Source organism: Triticum aestivum, chromosome 4D, assembly GCF_018294505.1.
Source record: "Triticum aestivum cultivar Chinese Spring chromosome 4D, IWGSC CS RefSeq v2.1, whole genome shotgun sequence".
NCBI lineage: Eukaryota > Viridiplantae > Streptophyta > Magnoliopsida > Poales > Poaceae > Triticum > Triticum aestivum.
In genome coordinates, this window is record NC_057805.1 from 399,449,873 (window position 1) to 399,469,829 (window position 19,957).

Sequence of the window (19,957 nt, forward strand, 5' to 3'; positions counted from 1 at the left end):
CTTTTTGGATCTCAATACAATGTTCTCCCCCTCTCTCGTGGTGATCTATTCGATGTAATCTTCTTTTGCGGTGTGTTTGTTGAGACCGATGAATTGTGGATTTATTGTCAAGATTACCTATGAACAATATTTGAATCTTCTCTGAATTCTTTTATGTATGATTGGTTATCTTTGCAAGTCTCTTCGAATTATCAGTTTGGTTTGGCCTACTAGATTGATCTTTCTTGCAATGGAAGAAGTGCTTAGCTTTGGGTTCAATCTTGCGGTGTCCTTTCCCAGTGACAGTAGGGGCAGCAAGGCACGTATTGTATTGTTGCCATCGAGGATAAGAAGATGGGGTTTACATCATATTGCATGAGTTTATCCCTCTACATCATGTCATCTTGCTTAAAGCGTTACTCTGTTCTTATGAACTTAATACTCTAGATGCATGCTGGATAGCGGTCGATGTGTGGAGTAATAGTAGTAGATGCAGGCAGGAGTCGATCTACTTGTCTCGGACGTGATGCCTATATACATGATGATACCTAGATATTCTCATAACTATGCTCAATTCTGTCAATTTCTCAACAGTAATTTGTTCACCCACCGTAAATACTTATGCTCTTGAGAGAAGCCACTAGTGAAACCTATGGCCCCCGGGTCTATTTTCCATCATATTAATCCTCCCACATTTAGTTATTTTTATTGCCTTTTATTTTACTTTGCATCTTTATCATAAAAAACAAAAAATATTATCTTATCATATCTATCAGATCTCACTCTCGTAAGTGACCGTGTAGGGATTGACAACCCCTTATCGCGTTGGTTGCGAGGATTTATTTGTTTGTGTAGGTGCGAGGGACTCGTGCGTAGCCTCCTACTGGATTGATACCTTGGTTCTCAAAAACTGAGGGAAATACATACGCTACTTTGCTGCATCACCCTTTCCTCTTCAAGGGAAAACCAACGCAGTGCTCAAGAGGTAGCAAGAAGGATTTCTGGCGCCGTTGCCGGGGAGGTCTTCGCAAAAGTCAACATACCAAGTACCCATCACAAACCCTTATCTCCCGCATTACATTATTTCCCATTTTCTTAGAACGGCAAAAGAATACCGCATATAGGTAGATATAGTGGACTCATGTGGCAAAATTGGTTTAGAGGATTTTGGATGCACAAGTAGAGGTCATACTTAGTGCAAAATGAAGGCTAGCAAAAAGATTGAGAAGCGACCAACCAAGAAACGAATAATCTCATAAGCAAGCATTAAGCATAATTAACACCGAATAATGCACCACAAGTAGGATATAATTTTCATTGCATGATTATTTACTTTCGTGCATTCATAGGGAATCACAAACCTTAACACCAATATTCTTACTAGCACAATTACTCATCAACATAACTCACATATCACACCATCATATCTCAAAACTATTACTAAGAATCAAGTTTATTTTGTCCAATGATCTTCATGACATTTTTTTACTTTATCCTTCTTGGATATCTATCACTTTGGGACTAATTTTCATGTGTTGCTTTTCATAAGCTCAAACAAATATAAGTGAAGATCAAGAGCATAATTTTTTCTTTCTCTCAAAATAATTTAAGTGGAGCAAGAGAGAATTTCTTCAAAATTTTACTAACTTTCAAATAAATCTAAGTGAAGCAAGAGAGCATTTCTTCAAAAATACTAAGCACACCGTGCTCAAAAAGATATAAGTGAAGCACTAGAGCAAGTCCTAGCTCATAAAAGATTTAAGTGAAGCATAGAGAGCAATTCTAACAAGTCATGATATAATTTTGGCTCTCTCAAATAGGCGTGTCCAGCAAGGATTGATGACTTAAAACAGAAAATAAAACAAGCAAAGACACGTATCATATAAGACGCTCCATGCAAAACACATACAATGTGAGGAATAAAAATATAGCCTCGAGTAAAATACCGACGGTCGTTAGAAGAAAGAGGGGATGCCAGTCGGGGGCATCCCCAAGCTTAGTTTGTTGCTCATTCTTGGATAATATCTTGGGATTTCGGGGCATCCCCAAGCTTAGGCTCTTCTATCCTTCTTTCATCCATCGTAAGATAACCCAAAACTTGAAAACTTCAATCACACAAAACTCAACAAAACCTTTGTGAGATCCGCTAGTAAAAGAAAGCAAACCACTACTATAAGTGATGTATCAAACCAATTCATATTTTGTTTTTGTATTATATCTACTGTATTCCAACTTTTATATGGCAAAAACTCATCAAAGAAAACCATAGAGCCATCAAAATAAGGACACAACACAAAGAAAGCAGAATCTGTCAAAACAGAACAGTCTGTAGTAATCTGACTTTTGCGAATACTTCTGGAACTCCAAAAATTCTACCAAATTAGGAAGACCAGGGTAATTTTTATATTAATCTTCTGCCAAAAGAATCAGGGCAAAAGCTCTTTCCTGTGATTTATGAAAATTATTTTCGTGAGCACAAAGTTTGTGTCTTTTTCAGCAAGATCAAACAACTATCACCCAAGAAGATCCTATTGGTTCTACTTGGCACAAACACTAATTAAAACACAATCGTACCAGTAGCATAATTGTGCAAACACACAAGAACATAAAGAAAAAAGCAAAAATAAATTTTATTCGTCGGGTTGCCTCCCAACAAGCGCTATCATTTTACGCCCCTAGCTAGGCATAAGATTTCAATGATGCTCACATGAAAGATAATAATTGGAACACAAAGAGAGCATCACAAAACATTTCACAAACACATTTAAGTCTAACTCTCTTCCTATGCATAGGCATTTTATAGGCAAACAAATTATCAAGACAACAAATATCTAGCTTATGCAAAGGAGAGGAATCAAACATTGAAAATCTCAACATAGCGAGAGGTAATTTAGTCACATGGAAATTTCCACAACCATATTTTCCTCTCTCGTAATAATAACATGTAGGATCATACTCAAATTCAACAATATAGCTATCATATAAAATTTTCTCTATATGATCCACATGCATGCAAAGTTGACACTCTTCCAAAATAGTGGGACTATCATCAAATAAAGTCATGACCTCTTCAAGCCCACTTTTATCAAAAAATTCATAAGATTGAACACTCTCCAGATACGTGGGATTATTTTTAGCTAAAGTTGACACTCTTCCAAACCCACTCTTAATATTATCGCAAACATATTCATCATGAGGCCTGAATAAATTTTCAAGATCATAAGATGAATCACCCCAATCACGATCATTGCAATAAGTAGTGGACATATCAAAATTAGCATCCCCAAGCTTGGGGTTTTGCATATTATTAGCACAGCTGACATTAATAGAATTTATAGTAAAATCATTGCAATCATGCTTTTCATTCAAGCAGCTATCAAGAATCACTTCATAAATTTCTTCATCACAATTTTCAGATTCACGAATCTCAAGCAAAACTTCATAAAGATAATCTCGTGAACTCATTTCACTAGCAATTGGCTCATCATAATTGGATCTCTTGAAAAGATTAGCAAGTGGATGAGGATCCATATGAATTGATTTTTAACAAGCGAAGACGCAAGCAAGTAGAAGACACATGGCAACACAAGCAAACATGAGATCTGACGAGAAAACGACGAACGAAAAAGAGGGCGAATAAAACGGCAAATTTTTGTGAAGTGGGGGAGAGGAAAACGAGAGGCAAATGGCAAATAATGTAAATTGCGAGGAGATGAGATTTGTGATTAGGAACCTGGTATATGTTGAAGATCCTCCCCGGCAATGGCACCAGAAATTCCTTTTGATTGCTCCCTGACTATAGTGCCAGAAAGCTCCTGTCTGCTAGGACGACATCGGTATTTCCCCAAACAGGAAGGGATGATGTAGCACAACGAAGGTAGGCATTTCCCTCAGTGATGAAACCAAGGTTATCGAACTAGTAGGAGAACCAAGCAACACAACGTAAACAACACCTGCACACAAGTAACAACACCTCGCAACCCGACGTGTTAAAGGGGTTGTCTATCCCTTTCGGGTAATGATGCGAGAAATTTGTAATAGATTGAAATAATAGATCACAAATAAAATAAAGTGCAGCAAAGTATTTTTGTATTTTTGGTTTAATAGAACTGAAGAAAAATGCAAAGGAAAAGTAGATCGCAAGCAAATATATGAGAAAGAAGACCCGGGGGCCGTAGGTTTTACTAGTGGCTTCTCTCGAGAAAAATAGCAAACGGTGGGTAAACAAATTACTGTTGGGCAATTGATAGAACTTCAAATAATTATGACGATATCCAGGCAATGATCATTAAATAGGCATCACGTCCAAGACTAGTAGACCGACTCCTGCCTGGATCTACTACTATTACTCCACACATTGACCGCTATCTAGCATGCATCTAGTGTATTAAGTTCATGGAAAAACGGAGTAATGCAATAAGAACGATGACATGATGTAGACAAGATCCGTTTATCTATTGCGTAGATATAGATCCCATCTTTTTATCCTTAGTATCAACGACACATACGTGTCGTTTCCCTTTCTGTCACTGGGATCAAGCACCGTAAGATCGAACCCACTACCGGGCACCTCTTCCCATTGCGAGATAAATAGATCAAGTTGGCCAAACAAAACCCAAATATTGGAAAATACGAGGCTATAAGAGATCAAAGAAACTCAAATAACTTTCATGGATATAAAAAGTTATAACTGATCATAAACTCGAAGTTCATCAGATCCCAACAAACACACCGCAAAAGAGTTACATCATATGGATCTCCAAGAGACCATTGTATTGAGAATTCAGCGAGAGAGAGAAAACAATCTAGCTACAAACTACGGACCCGAAGGTCTACAAAGAACTACTCACGCATCATCGGAGAGGCACCAATGGAGGTGGCGAACCCCATCTGAGATGGTGTCTAGATTGGATCTAGTGGTTCTGGACTCTGCTGCGGCTGGATGAATACTTCGTCGACTCCCCTAGGGTTTCTGGAATATTGGGGTATTTATAGAGCAAAGAGGCGGTCCGGGGGGCACCCGAGGTGGGCACAACCCACCAGGGCGTGCCTGGGCCTCCCAGCGCGCCCTGGTGGGTTGTCCCCTCCTCAGGACTCCCCCGAGGTGCAACTAGTGCCCAACTTCTTCCTTTTGGTCCATAAAAAATCATCGTGGAGTTTCGTGGCATTTGGACTTCATCTGATATTGATTTCCTGCGATGTAAAAAACATGCAGAAAACAACAACTGGCACTTGGCACTATGTCAATAGGTTAGTACCAAACAAATGATATGAAATGATTATAAAACATCCAGGATTGATAATAAAACAGCATGGAACAATAAAAAATTATAGATACGTTGGAGACGTATCACTCCCTTATCTGGAAGATTAACTCCCATTTGATTTGAGCGAATGAAGCACCCAGACATTTTGAGCAGATGCTCACTGGCTGAGCTATTCTCCTCCATCTTGTAGGCAAAGGTCTTGTCAGAGGTCTCAAACCTCTCAACACGGGCATGATCCTGAAATACCAATTTCAGCTCTTGGAACATCTCATATGTTCCATGGCGTTCAAAACGCCTTTGGAGCCCCGATTCTAAGTTATAAAGCATGGCGCACTAAACTATCAAGTAGTCATCAGAGCGTGTCTGCCAGATGTTGACAACATCCACAGACGACGCTAGAGGGGTTGGCACACCGAGCGGTGCATCAAGGATAGAAGCCTTCTGTGTAGCAGTGAGGACAATCCCCAAACTATGACCCTAGTCCGCACAATTGCTCACAATATCTTTCAACTTAGTCTTTCTCTAGGAACGTATTAAAACAGGGAGCTAAAACGCGAGCTATTGATCTACAACATAATTTGCAAAGACAATTTAGACTATGTTCATGATAATTAAGTTCACCTAATCAAATTATTTAATGAACTCCCACTCAGATAGACATCCCTCTGGTCATCTAAGTGATACATGATCCAAATTGACTAGGCCGTGTCCAATCATCACGTGAGACAGACTACTCATCAACGGTGAACATCTCCATGTTGATCGCATCTACTATACGACTCATGTTCGACCTTTCGGTCTCTCATGTTCCGAGGCCATGTGTGTACATGCTAGGCTCGTCAAGTAAACCTAAGTGTGTCACATGTGTAAATCTGGCTTACACTCCTTGTATGCGAATGTTAGAATCTATCACACCCGATCATCACGTGGTGCTTCGAAACAACAAACCTTCGCAACGGTGCACAGTTAGGGGGAACACATTTCTTGAAATTTTATTGAGGGATCATCTTATTTATGCTACCGTCGTTCAAAGCAAATAAGATGTAAACATGATAAACATCACATGCAAATCATAAAGTGACATGATATGGCCAATATCATCTTGCATCTTTGACCTCCATCTACGAGGCGCAGCATGATCACCATCATCACCGGCATGACACCATGATCTTCATCATCATGATCTCCATCATCGTGTCTTCATGAAGTTGTCTCGCCAACTATTACTTCTACTACTATGGCTAACAGTTAGCAATAAAGTAAACTAATTACATGGCATTTATATTGACTCGCAGGTCATACAATAAATTAATACAACTCCTATGGCTCCCGCCGGTTGTCATACTCACCGACATGCAAGTCGTGATTCCTATTACAAGAACATGATCAATATCATACATCACATATATAATTCATCACATCCTTTTGGCCATATAACATCACATAGCAAACCCTGCAAAAACAAGTTAGACGTCCTCTAATTGTTGTTGCATATTTTACGTGGCTGTTATGAGTTTCTAGCAAGAATGTTACTTACCTACGAAAAAGCCACAACGGTGATATGCCAATTGCTATTTACCCTTCAAGGACCCTCTTCATCGAATCCGATCCGACTAAAGTGGGAGAGACAGACACCCGCTAGCCACCTTATGCAACAAGTGCATGTCAGTCGGTGGAACCTGTCTCACGTAAGCGTACGTGTAAGGTCGGTCCGGGCCGCTTCATCCCACAATGTCGCCGTATCAAGATAGGACTAGTAACAGTAAGCAAATTGACCAAATCATCGCGCACAACTACTTGTGTTCTACTCGTGCATAGAATCTACGCATAGACCTAGCTCATTATGCCACTATTGGGGAACGTAGTAATAATTCAAAAAAATTCCTACGTGTCACCAAGATCAATCTAGGAGAAGCTAGCAACGAGAGAGAGGGAGTGCATCTTCATACCCTTGAAGATCGCTAAGCGGAAGCGTTACAAGAACGCGGTTGATGGAGTCGTACTCGCGGCGATTCAAATCACGGAAGATCCGATCCAAGCGCCGAACGGACGACGCCTCCGCGTTCAACACACGTACTGCCCGGGGATGTCTCCTCCTTATTGATCCAGCAAGGAGAGAGGAGAAGTTGAGGGAGAACTCCGGCAGCACAACGGCGTGGTGGTGGAGCTCGTGGTTCTCCAGCAGAGCTTCACCAAGCACTACGGAGGAGGAGGTGTAGGAGGGGGAAGGGCTGCGCCAGGGGAAGGGGTGAGGCTTCCCTCCCACCCCCCACTATTTATAGGGTGAAGGGGAGAGGGGCCAGCCCCCCTAGATGCATCTATAGGGGGGCGGCGGCCAGGAGGGGAAGACTTGCCCCCCAAGCAGGTGGGAGGCGCCCCCTCCCCTAGGGTTTCCAACCCTAGGCACCTTGGGCCCTTGGGGGGCGCACCAGCCCACTAAGGGGCTTGTCCCACCCATATTCAGCCCACTAAGTCCTCCGGAGCAGGTGGCCCCACCCGGTGGACCCCCGGAACCCTTTCGGTGGTCCCGGTACAATACCGATAACCCCCGAAACTATTCCGGCGACTGAAACTGGACTTCCCATATATACCTCCAGACCATTTCGTAACTCCTCGTGATGTCCGAAATCTCATCTGGGACTGCGAACAACTTTCGGTAACCACATACAATTTCCCATTACAACTCTAGCTTCACCGAACCTTAAGTGTGTAGACCCTACGGGTTCGGGAACCATGCAGACATGACCGAGACACCTCTCCGGCCAATAACCAATAGCGGGATCTGGATACCCATATTGGATCCCACATGTTCCACGGTGATCTCATTGGATCAAGCACGATGTCGGGAATTCAATCAATTCCGTATACAATTCCCTTTGTCCATGGGTATGTTACTTGCCCGAGATTCGATCGTCGGTATCCCTATACCTTGTTCAATCTCATTACCGACAAGTCTCTTTACTCGTTTCATAACACATGATCCCGTGGCTAACTCCTTAGTCACATTGAGCTCATTATGATGATGCATTACTGAGTGGGCCTAGAGATACCTCTCCGTCATACGGAGTGACAAATCCCAGTCTCAATTCGTGCCAACCTAACGGACACTTTCGGAGATACCTGTAGTGCACCTTTATAGTCACCCAGTTACGTTGTAACGTTTGATACACCCAAAGCATTCCTACAGTATCCAGGAGTTGCACAATCTCATGGTCTAAGGAAATGATACTTGACATTAGAAAAGTTGTAGCAAACAAACTACACGATCTTTTGCTATGCTTAGGATTGGGTCTTGTCCATCACATCATTCTCCTAATGACGCGATCCCGTTGTCAACGACATCTAATGTCCATGGTCAGGAAACCACAACCATCTATTGATCAACGAGCTAGTCAACTAGAGGCTCACTAGGGACATATTATGGTCTATGTATTCACACATGTATTACGGTTTCCGGTTAATACAATTATAGCACGAACAATAGACAATTATCATGAACAAGGAAATATAATAATAACCAATTTATTATTGCCTCTAAGGCATATTTCCAACATAAATGATATAGCTTAAGGCTTGAGAAGTTCTTCAATAGAATATAATCTGGATCAAAAAAAATTATTGCTAAATTATTGTGTAGTTCGAAATGGATATTGACTATATGGAGATATAGCAATTGGACTATATAGATATAGTGTTACTATAGAGTGGACTATATAGAGATATAGTGCCACCATTAATGTAGGAAAATGAATTACACAATAAAACCAGATGTTACCGACACAAATAACATTGGGGTTTGAAGAATGTTAGATCCAGTCACGAAGGATCTACCACGAGCAAAGCATGAGCAACACCGGATAGCCATAGGTGTTGAAGAGACAATGTAAACTAGATTATTGACTCTAGTGCAAGTGGGAGATTGTTGGAAATATCCCTAGAGGCAATAATATTTGTATTATTATATTTCCTTATTCATAATGATTGGAGTTTATATTTATGTTATAACTGCTATGATCTTGGAATATGGGATTCAGTGGAAAACTCATATGCACGTGTGGAATGATAAACGGTTAAATAAAAGGTTCCTAGTCTTGCCTCTAGGACTAGCTCAAGTGTTGTTGGTGATCGCGTTTTCTGGATATTAAGATATCGTTAAGTGTAACGGTAGTGCTAAACAACATTGAGATTATGATTTTAGAAGAACTGACTTATTGAATCGACCCAATCTTGTATGTTATGAATCGGGTTAATATTGTCTACAATCAATTATAATAACACATAATGTTAATTTGTGGTTTTGCTCCTTAGACCATGAGAGTATCGTGGTCACTTACCGTACGGTGGGCTTTGGGGTTGCTCAAATGTCACGTGTAACACGGTGATCATAACGACTACTTACGGGTTCATTGAAAAGTTTTACAAGTGGTCGGATATCTCAAGAATGGGATTTGCTCCTCCGACGATGGAGAGATATTCTTAGGGCCTCTCGGTGTGATGGCATCAATCATCATCTGGCCAGACACAGTGACAACGTCATGGGGATATTGGAACACAATAACGAGAAAGAAGAACAAAACGAGTAACGAGGATTTCGGTATAATGAGTATAGTGATGACTCAGGAGGATACCGATGCATCCTGGGTTTTGTGAAGTATCAAAAAGTAAAGGGAGCATCACATGATAACCGAAGATTCACTCGAATATCATTCGTGTGCTCATAGGGATCGATATGGACGTCCACGGTCCCGCTGTCAGTCATTGAACGAACGGTTTCGTCCATGTCTATGAGTTACCGAACCTACGGGGTCAAAAGCTTAAAGAAATCACGATCTGCTAAGTGTTAGTAGGACGGGAGTGATGAGAATTTATTTGTGGAATTGTTTCATTAATATTGGGAATAGTTTCATGAGGATCCGGAAGCGTTTCGGGGTCACCGGAAGGGTGTCAATGAATATCGGGTGATACCGGGTATTACCGATATATTATATATAGGTGAAAAATGTTTTCGAAGATTTTAAAATACTTATAAAATAGTCTAGAATTATTTGGAACATTTATATTTAATTTAAATATTAACGGGCCTTAAAAGACCAAGAGGTGGAAGGAATTATTAATTTAAACATTAACGGGCCTTAAAAGGCCAAGAGGTGGAAGGAATTATGGACCACAAGGGCCCATAAGGAAGTGACGCCCCCTTGCCTTATAGGGGGAAGGAATTGGACTTGGGGAGTAGTCCTACTCCTCCCCCTTGGCTGGCGCCCCAAGGAGGGTCTTTCCCTCCTTGGTGGCTGCCCCCTCCTCCTCCTCCAACCTATATATACTAGTTTTTTTGCTCTATTGGATACACAAGTTTTGGAGCCTCCTCTAGTTCTTCTAGTTCTAGTTCTAGTTGGTCCTAGTTGACTAATTAGATCTAGGCTAATCCTTTTGTCCTCATAATTAGAAGCCATGTGTGGTTATAATATCCTCCCTCTAATTCTCTGCCAACAATTAGCTCTAGACAGCGAAGCGCTGCCGGATCGTGAAGGCTACACGCTTGCAACCAAGTAGAGAGGCCGTGCTTTCGATCTTCGGTTCGAGGGACTGCTCGTGGGCGGTACAAGGGATCGTTCATCGATGGTTCGAGGGACTCCAAGTGCAATCTACACTGGCACGCTCTTCTTCCGCTGCAACTCGGTGACGGTAACGATCATGATCCCAGCCCATTATGCATCTTCATATTGATCTTGGGTGATCGTAGGTGCGATTTTTTTGTTTTCTACTACGTTTCCCAATAGTTCAGCAATGTGCAAAGAAGGGAATGGTGCTCTTAGATGATGGAGGAGCTTTTCAAGGCCACCTCCATCTCCTCGGGCCACCCCATGTAGACCTGCTATAGGGCAGGAGGGGTGGGCGGCGTCACCTCCACTCCACCCACCGTAGAGGTAGGGATGGAGGTTGTCGACTGCTGTGTTAGCTCCGGGGCGGCCGGGGCCGAGGACTCTGATCGTCCGATCCCATCTCCTTCTTTGACCAAAGGGATTCCCTCCATTTGATCCTTAGCAACCGAGGCTTGAACCTCGGTCGTCGTAGCACTAGTGCCACCCTCCGTGTGGATAACAGATGGAGCTTGGCGCAATGATGCCTCCCCTAGCTCGTCATGGGCCGGGGAGGTAGGGGGTGCTCGATGGTCCCGCTCTCCGCCATCTTAGCCAGATGAAGCTCGTTTTTCGAAGACCGGTCGCCAATGAAGGCGCACTGCGGGATGTAAAAATATGTGATGTATCGTGTATCAGAAGATATGTACTTGAAAAAGCGTTAAACATATTCGGTTAAAAATACCTCTTGAGGGTCGGCTTCGTCCTGCGCTACTACAGGAGGTCATCCTCTGAAGAATCAGAGAGTGTGACCTTAGGGGGACGACCCACTGGCTGGGTTGGTCGGCATTGGCCTTTCGCAGCCTTCTGCAGGCCCAAGGAAGGTCACCCTCCTCGGCATCTTCGGACGCCGCCCTCTTCCATTTTGGGGAAGGCACTCCTTCCCCCTCGTCCCCCTCTTCCTCCTCCTTCTCCTCTCTTGCCTCGCGGATGGAGGAGGTGTGGGTGTCCTCGGATCTGGCCTTCGAGGGATCTCGTATGCGTAGACCATCCCTCCTTGTCGGCTGCCTCTAATCCTTAACTGGGAGCACGTATGGTTCCTCGGCCAAGAGTGCCTCGAGTTGAGGAGACCGGGCCTCCTCGGGCAGCGGTGATGGGCACTTTATCTTTAGTGCCCTGGGGATCCATTTCTGGGAAGGAAAGGGCAAGCTTGATCATTCTGATGGAGGAATTTGAGAGAAAGAAAAGATGAACATAAATCACAGGCTGCGGTTACCTCGTGGGCGTCGTGCTTGGCATCGAGGTTGCAGTCATCCCGTTCTTCGGGTAACTCATTCTTGGACTGCCTGAAGAGCGACGTCCACATCTTCGGCAAGTTAGTGTGCAAAAAGTGTCGCATTGTTGGCGCATCCTCGAGCGTATAGAGCCACATCGGGCTCGCCCGAAGCTGGAGGGGAAGAACGCGGCGCTGGAGCATGCCATCGATCACATCCACTAGCTTGATCTTCTTGTCCTTAATGGACTTGATCTTCTTCTGTAGCACAGGCACCTCCTCCGAGTTGCCCCAATACAGGCCCTTCCTCGTCCATGAGATGAGACTCCTCGGAGGACCGACCGAGAATGCGGGGATCCCTGCCTGGCCTTCGGCGAGCGGCTCGGTGATGTAGAACCGCTCCCGCTGCCACTCTTTGATCGTCTCCACGAAGGTGCCTTCCAGCCAGGTCACCTTCTAGAGCTTGCTGATCATGGCCCCACCACATTCAGCCAGTTGGGCGCCACTGCTCTTCGGCTTTATGTCGAACGTCTTCAGCCATAGGCCAAAGTGCGGCTTGACGTGGAGAAAAGCCTCACAGACGGTGATGAACACCGCGAGATGAAGGATGGAGTTTGGGGCTAGATGGTGGAAATCTAGCCCCATAGTAGAAAAGCACCACACGCACAAAGGAGTGCATGGGGAACCCAAGACCTCGGACAAGGTGGGCGAGGAAGATTACTCTCTCCCCTGGCTTGGGAGTAGGAATTCCCTGATTGGGCTATGGGGCCCGACATGCGGCATCGGCGGGGATGTACCCCGTGGTCCAGTGCTCCTGGATGGTGCCCTCCGTGACGTTGGAGACCGCCCACCAGCCCTTCAGGTTGGTTTCAACCATCGCGGAAGGAGAACTGCGAGCACTGGAGGAGGCGTGCGAGAGCTTTGGGAATGGATCTGGGGCACTGGAGCTCTGGAGGTTGTGTGCGAGGGCGAGAAGATGGAAGCGCGGGGTTACTGCCCCTTACTTTTATAGGTCAGTAAAAGACCAAAGGCCCCTTTACTGCGTTGGATTAATCGCCACGTCTCAATCCTCGGTGTTGTTATACGCGCATGGGGTGAAAAAATTCTTGATGATATCCCTCAAAATGCAGAGCACGATCTCTGCCTCGATGGAACGTGCCAATGAGAGCTGCCTTGGGCCGTGATTCGAGCTGCAATAACTGGCTTGCTTAGGCATCATGGGTGGTGAACGTTTGGAAAAAGCTGTCAGGCTAGGGCACTGTTCACACCCATGCGGCGGGCCTTCGAGGCTAAGCTATCCAAAGGCTTCGGATGCCAATGTGTAACTCTTCAAGCGTGTGGTCGGCGGACAACCTCGTTAAGGGGAAGCTCGACAATTCTTTGGGTGATGTAGACAACAGACTTATATGAAGGCTATCTCAAAGAGAATTTGCCTGTCAAGCTGAAGACACTAGTCTGAGGAAGAATTGCTAACTTCAGCTTCGAAGACAAGTTTAGGGGCTACTAACGGTGTCCTGGACTAAGGGGTACCAATCTAGTTGTCCCACAGTCCATGGGCTGAGCTTATGGACCACAAATCTTACCAAGAGGGACTCCAGAAGCCTTGTGCTCAGACGTGATCAAGACGGACATCGCCGAAGACTTGGCGTGCACTTCAAGGATTACTCCGGCCGTTGGCGTGTATCTTCTTAGATGGTAAGCGACCATGTGTGGCCCTATATCCCCCCGATACCTATATAAACCGTGGGGTTAGTCCGTAGAGGGACAAGTACAATCACCTTCATTAGGATTTAGTACACAACATATGATCTCAAGTTAGATCAACCTGTATTCGATACTTCATCATCAATATAATCATGCAGGACGTAGGGTTTCACCTCTTTGAGAGGGCACGAACCTAGGTAAAACATCGCCCCCTTTGTCTCCTGTTCACCGTCCATACCAGATCCACAGCTTGGGGCCGGTTCGGACAATATGGTTCAGATGTTTTGGATGGTTTGATGCAAAGGGTTGAAGATGCCCTTAGAGCATCTACAGCCGGGTGCCCCAAACCCGCCTCATACGCCCAGGCGGGCCGCCCGGTCACTGATAGGTCATGAAAGTTCGACCCAGACGGGCGCCTCAAACAGGCCTCAAACGTCCGGGTTGACCGGCACCCCTCAAATCTAGCTCAAATATGGGGCGGATATGAGCGCGCCCGCCACGTCAGACCCGACAGCCCGACCCCACCGCAAATTGCAGCAAATCCACCAAGTCGACCTACCGGATCCATTTGCTCTCTCGTCTCTTCTTCCTCCTCCTCGATGTTCGTCTCGCCGCTCAGCCGCCGCGGGCGCCCCGCAGCCGTTCCTAGCCCGCAAGCTTGTTGGGGATTTTTTTTGTGAAGCTGCAATGATGTGGGAATCAGAAACTTTGTGGCAGCTCATGACATGTCGTGTTATTTTGCATAATATGATTGTTGAGAATGAGGGTGATGGTGTAGACCAAACCAATGATTTTGGAGCACCGGCAGAACAAGTTCAAATCCCGAAAGATCAAGATGCAGCTCACCTTATGAAATTTTTGTAGATGCATCAAAATCTTCGAGATCATCACGTGCACGCGCAACTGCTCAACGATCTTGTGGAGCATATGTGGACCCACAATAGAAACCAAAGAGCTAATATTTGAGTTGTGCACTTCAAATAAATTTAATGTAACAAGACTTATGTATTTTCAGTAACAACATTTTTGCTACTTACGTGCGACATTGACGTGTATGATCGACATACATGAATTTGCATGAATTTGAGAATCCGAATTTAAGATATATGGATGCAGGGCAGAATATATATAGGGCCGGTGGACGCCGTCCGCGGACTTATAGGTAGGCGGATACACTCTCCTTCTCTCTCTCCTCTCACGTAACTCCATGAAGCCTGTGCCGAAAGCAGCCTTCTTTCAGCCACTCTGGGCAGCATCCAGCTACTACGTCTAGGCAGCAGTGTTACTAGTGCATGACAGGTTGAAAGAGAGTGAGATGGAGAGGCACTAGACGGTAGGAGGAGGCTGGCCATCTTGTCCAATGGCAACTCCACGATTAAATTCTTGCATCTTTATAGGGGTTAGTCTGTGGGTATGTGCCGCCGCGTGAGTTTTCAACAGCACCGGGCGTGGCCTCGCCCCAGTAAAAAGAGGGTGGAGTGGGAACCCAAGGGACTTGAAGACACACACACACACGACATCTTTTATCCAATCCAATCACAGATCCCCATGGAACGAGAGGTATGGGAGGCCAAGAACAAACAGGCCCCTAGATTTTATATGCCCGCCCTAATGAAATTGCATTAGGGCTCAGGAGAGGGTGGTACTTATCCACCGCTTTGCTTTGGCCTTTGGCTTGCTTGGCCCCTCCCTCTCATTCCTTTTGCTCAGCTCACGGGTCCCTCTCGCCCGTCTTCCTCGTAGTTCACTTCTCTTTTACCACCACTGCCTCCATCTCCATGTCGTCGCTCGGACAAGGGTAGTGGTGCCGCAGTAGCAGTAGAGCTCAGCTCAGAGTGAAAGCGAAGCAAGAAGCGTTTTCGTCTGTGTTTGTTTGTTGATGAGAGCGATGGCCAGCGGCGGCAACTGGTTAGGCTTCTCCCTCTCCCCGCACATGGCCATGGAGGTGCCCTCCTCCTCTGAGCCCGACCACGCTCAGCCTGCTAGCGCTAGCGCTATGTCCGCTTCTCCCACCAACGCCGCCACCTGCAACCTCCTCTTCTCCCCTCCCTCGCAAATGGCCGCTCCACCTCCTGGCTACTACTACGTCGGCGGGGCCTACGGGGATGGCACCAGCACCGCCGGCGTTTACTACTCCCACCACCCCGTCATGCCCATCACGTCCGATGGATCCCTGTGCATCATGGAAGGTGCGCGCACTGTTGCACTTCTCTCTCTATCTCTTGGTTCCCGTTGTTGCAAACGCCGATATTAATCTTTCGTGCTGCCATCACGTAGGGATGATGCCGTCGTCCTCGCCGAAGCTCGAGGACTTCTTGGGTGGCGGCAATGGCAGTGCGCACGACGCGGTCACCTACTACAGCCACCACCAGCAGCAGCAGCAGGACCAACAGGACCAGGAGGTAAGCAGAATCTACCAGCACCATCAGCAGCAGCTAGCGCCCTACAACTTCCAGCACTTGACGGAGGCAGAGGCGATCTACCAAGAGGCCACGGCGCCGACGGATGAGGCAATGGCCGCTGCCAAGAACCTGCTCGTGACGAGCTATGGCTCATGCTACAGCAACGCGGGGATGCAGCCGCTGAGCCTGTCCATGAGCCCCAGGTCCCAGTCCAGCAGCTGCGTCAGCGCAGCTCCTCAGCAGCATCAGATGGCTGCGGTTGCTGCTGCGGCTGCTGCCTCTATGGTTGCTTCCCAGGGAGGCAGTAATGGTGGTGGGGAGCAGTGCGTGGGGAAGAAGAGGGGCACTGGGAAGGGAGGCCAGAAGCAGCCCGTTCATCGCAAGTCCATCGACACGTTTGGGCAGAGGACCTCCCAGTATAGGGGCGTCACCAGGTAAGTTGCTTATACTACAGATATTTAGCTTTTCGATTCACCTATGATCTCAACTTGCTCAATAGTACCATTTTTTGAAAGTTCTATTTGATCATTTAGCATTAGTCATCTTGTGCTGCAAATAAACTAATGTCCACTAATTCCTGGTTCAATTATATTTTTCTAAAATAAATAAGTTCCTGGTTCATTTGGAATATGTAGTGGTAGTACACTAGTACTAGTCTGTTTGAATGTTTTGCCCTGTAATTTTGTCCTAGTTAGCAGTATTGATGTCTGCAGTCTTGCTCTGATGCATCTGCAGTTCTTGTTATTTAGTAGGGCACCTAGGACCCATATTTCGTTCCAAACAAAATATGCCACGGAACAGTTAGATTTATTCACCCACCACAACATGCTTAGTTTGTTTCATCCCTCGAGATTAAAGACTGAGCGCAATGCACCTGTTGCTTCTGATGCCTCTTCAGTTCTTTGCATTGATGAGACACCACCTACCTGCTCTTTTGTTTTTGACCAAATCACCTGATTCAACCTGCCTCCTTTTTATATTGTTTATATCACATGACCAAGGTTTGTGTGTGTTTGATCCACTGGAGCAGGCACAGGTGGACTGGGAGATATGAAGCCCACCTGTGGGACAACAGTTGCAAGAAGGATGGGCAGACAAGGAAAGGGAGGCAAGGTTGATCACTAGCTCAACTTCTAGCACAAATTGTATCAAAACCATACTAGTAGGCACCAGTCACCTTGTGACTTCAGCTGACATTCTGATACATGTTCTTCTTCTTGTGTATGTCAACATCTCTGGCTCGAATGGTGCCTTCTTGCAGTTTATCTAGGTAAAGTTGACTTCATACTTTGCTGCAGCACTTGTATCAAGCTGTGTCCTAGTTCCTGACATTTTCTTAATGTGGGCTAGGTGGTTATGACAATGAAGACAAGGCTGCCAGGGCTTATGATCTGGCTGCTCTGAAATATTGGGGGCCATCGACGAACACCAATTTCCCGGTATGGATGACAAGATGGATTGGTTCATGGAAACTAAAGCCGTCGATATCGGTTTCTATAGTGTGAACTGATGTGTTGAGTTTCACAGCTAGAAAATTATCGAGAGGAGGTCGAGGAGATGAAAAGCATGACAAGACAGGAATTCGTTGCACACTTGAGAAGGTAAAATAGCAGGAGTCATTTTTCTCCCACTCTAGATCATTTTTTGATTGATAGATTCAGTAATAAGTTTGTGATGCCTACAGGAGAAGCAGCGGGTTTTCTCGTGGTGCTTCGATATATCGAGGAGTAACGAGGTAAGATGCCTACACATTTCCCTCAACTAAGAAAAGAAAAATATTGCATGAGAGAAAAGTCTGAATAATTTGAGCGGAAAACAATCTCAACGCGCCGATGTTGCATTTCAGGCATCATCAGCATGGAAGATGGCAAGCTAGGATTGGCAGGGTTGCTGGCAACAAAGACTTGTATCTCGGCACTTTCAGTAAGAACGATCGACATATCCGCTTGGTTTTATATACTTATTACTAACCAAAAGAATTTTCACAAAGTTATGTGCCATAAGTGAAAGAAGCTTTCAGTGCTAATCTCAAGTAGCAGGGGGGGTACTATTATCGATGCTAGTATGCTAATTGTCGTGTCAAAGTGGATTTGCTAGAGAATGTAGTAGACACCGAACAGAAGCTTTTACTGTTAAACCTCTAGTTTTGTGCGTTGCTTTTGGGATCTAGTAACCAACTTTAGCTCGTGGAGTACATCTGCAACTGCAATCCATCATCCTTCCCTGATCATTCTTTGCTTTTCCAGATGTTTTATGCTTTTCATAAGGCTGTGACCTCTGTACAAAGCTATCGGTTGACCGTCTTGAATACCCCCTTGGACTGAAAATTCAATCACACTAGCACGACGCAAAAAGCAATCAGATCGGAAATCGTACTTTACAACAGGAATCTACCTTGGTTTCCTAATGAGTGAACAAGGAGGATATTAATCATCGATGACGTCTTCTAAAGTAACATACCTCACCGTTACACATGTATGAAGATCTTAACAAAATCTGCCGAATCTTTGTTGTACAGCCACTCAGGAAGAAGCAGCTGAGGCCTACGACGTAGCGGCGATCAAGTTCCGTGGCCTGAACGCCGTGACCAACTTCGACATAACCAGATACGACGTGGACAAGATCATGGAGAGCAGCTCTCTGCTGCCCGGGGACGAAGCGCGCAAGGTCAGGCCGATCGAGGCAGCCAGCCACGTGTCTCCCATGCACAACGGCGGCGGGGAGCTCAGCCATGCCGAAGAAGGAAGCTCCGGCGTCTGGAGGATGGTGCTCCATGGAACACCGCAGCAAGCTGCGCCGTGCACCCCCGAGGTGGCCGACCTTCAGAAGGGCTTCATGGACGGCGACCCTCGCTCGTCCCTGCATGGCAATGGCATTGCCGGGTTCGACGTGGAGTCTGCGGCGCATGACATCGACGTCTCAGGCAAGATCAACTACTCCAACTCGTCTTCCCTGGTGACCAGCCTCAGCAACTCGAGAGAGGGGAGCCCCGAGAGGTTCAGCCTACCCTCGCTGTACGCCAAGCATCCCAACGCCGTCAGCCTCGCCAGCATGAGCCCGTGGATGGCGATGCCGGCGCCGACCGCCGCCCACACGTTGAGGGGACCGAATTCCTCCATCCCTTCTATGCCTGTGTTTGCTGCCTGGACGGACGCATAGCCGTGTTGCAGCTGCTCAAATCTTGCTGTCACTGGCCATGTTGTAGTAAACTGGAGCTGGATTAGTAGCGTCGTTGCTCATGTCGCTTAAGTTTAATCTGGGAAGGCTGGTTAATTGGTTATCACGAAGGCGGTGTAGTGGTAGTGGTAGTGGTACGTAGGAGAAGCATGCATTAGTCTCTAGCTCACCGAACTTGTAGCAGTACGTAGTGTTCTTACTTACTTTCTTTTGAGCCTATAACAATGCATGGAAGGAGGCTGTCCCAAGAAAAGTGAAAGGGTTTGTGGGATCGTGACTGAGCTGATGTGTCTTCATCCGTACGATTGTGTTTTTTTGCCGACGAAAAGGGGGGGTATTTATTCCAGATTCACAGGATTACAATCGGCAACGACTAGTTCGGCGATACAAGGGGGAGGTTGGGTAAGCCAGCATGCAGCTATCCCCGCTACGTCTAGAATTCGCTAAAGAATCTGCAACCCTTCTACGACTAGTTCACAACATTTTTACAGGAGTGGACAGGTTTTTATCTCTGCAATCAAATGGTACGCTCGTTTATCCGTACCCTTGTTAGCAGGTCAAGTAGTGGACAGGTTTGTG

At 45.8% G+C, this 19,957-nt stretch overlaps 1 protein-coding gene across 2 annotated transcripts; it reads left to right on the forward strand.

Annotated features, from left to right (window-relative positions):
- The first annotated feature begins 15,300 nt into the window (after positions 1-15,300).
- Positions 15,301-19,659, forward strand: LOC123098175 (AP2-like ethylene-responsive transcription factor CRL5). Of its 2 annotated transcripts, none has more exons than XM_044520085.1 (9): positions 15,301-15,988; positions 16,077-16,635; positions 17,229-17,314; positions 17,463-17,471; positions 17,552-17,640; positions 17,729-17,802; positions 17,886-17,936; positions 18,048-18,124; positions 18,720-19,659. In XM_044520085.1, exons 1-9 carry the CDS (start codon positions 15,679-15,681, stop codon positions 19,358-19,360), a joined length of 1,896 nt encoding a protein of 631 aa, XP_044376020.1. In that variant the 5' UTR covers positions 15,301-15,678; the 3' UTR covers positions 19,361-19,659. The 2 variants fall into 2 exon arrangements, with proteins under 2 accessions (XP_044376020.1, XP_044376021.1); XM_044520086.1 differs by having other exon boundaries at positions 15,302-15,988; positions 17,232-17,314.
- Positions 19,660-19,957: the final 298 nt, after the last annotated feature.

Excerpts from the sequence above, each read along its gene's own strand:
- LOC123098175 (XM_044520085.1), top strand. The coding sequence starts at position 15,679 with ATGAGAGCGATGGCCAGCGGCGGCAACTGGTTAGGCTTCTCCCTCTCC. Across the intron at positions 17,937-18,047 it reads ATATATCGAGGAGTAACGAG|GCATCATCAGCATGGAAGAT; the intron begins GTAAGATGCCTA and ends GTTGCATTTCAG. Across the intron at positions 18,125-18,719 it reads CTTGTATCTCGGCACTTTCA|CCACTCAGGAAGAAGCAGCT; the intron begins GTAAGAACGATC and ends TTTGTTGTACAG.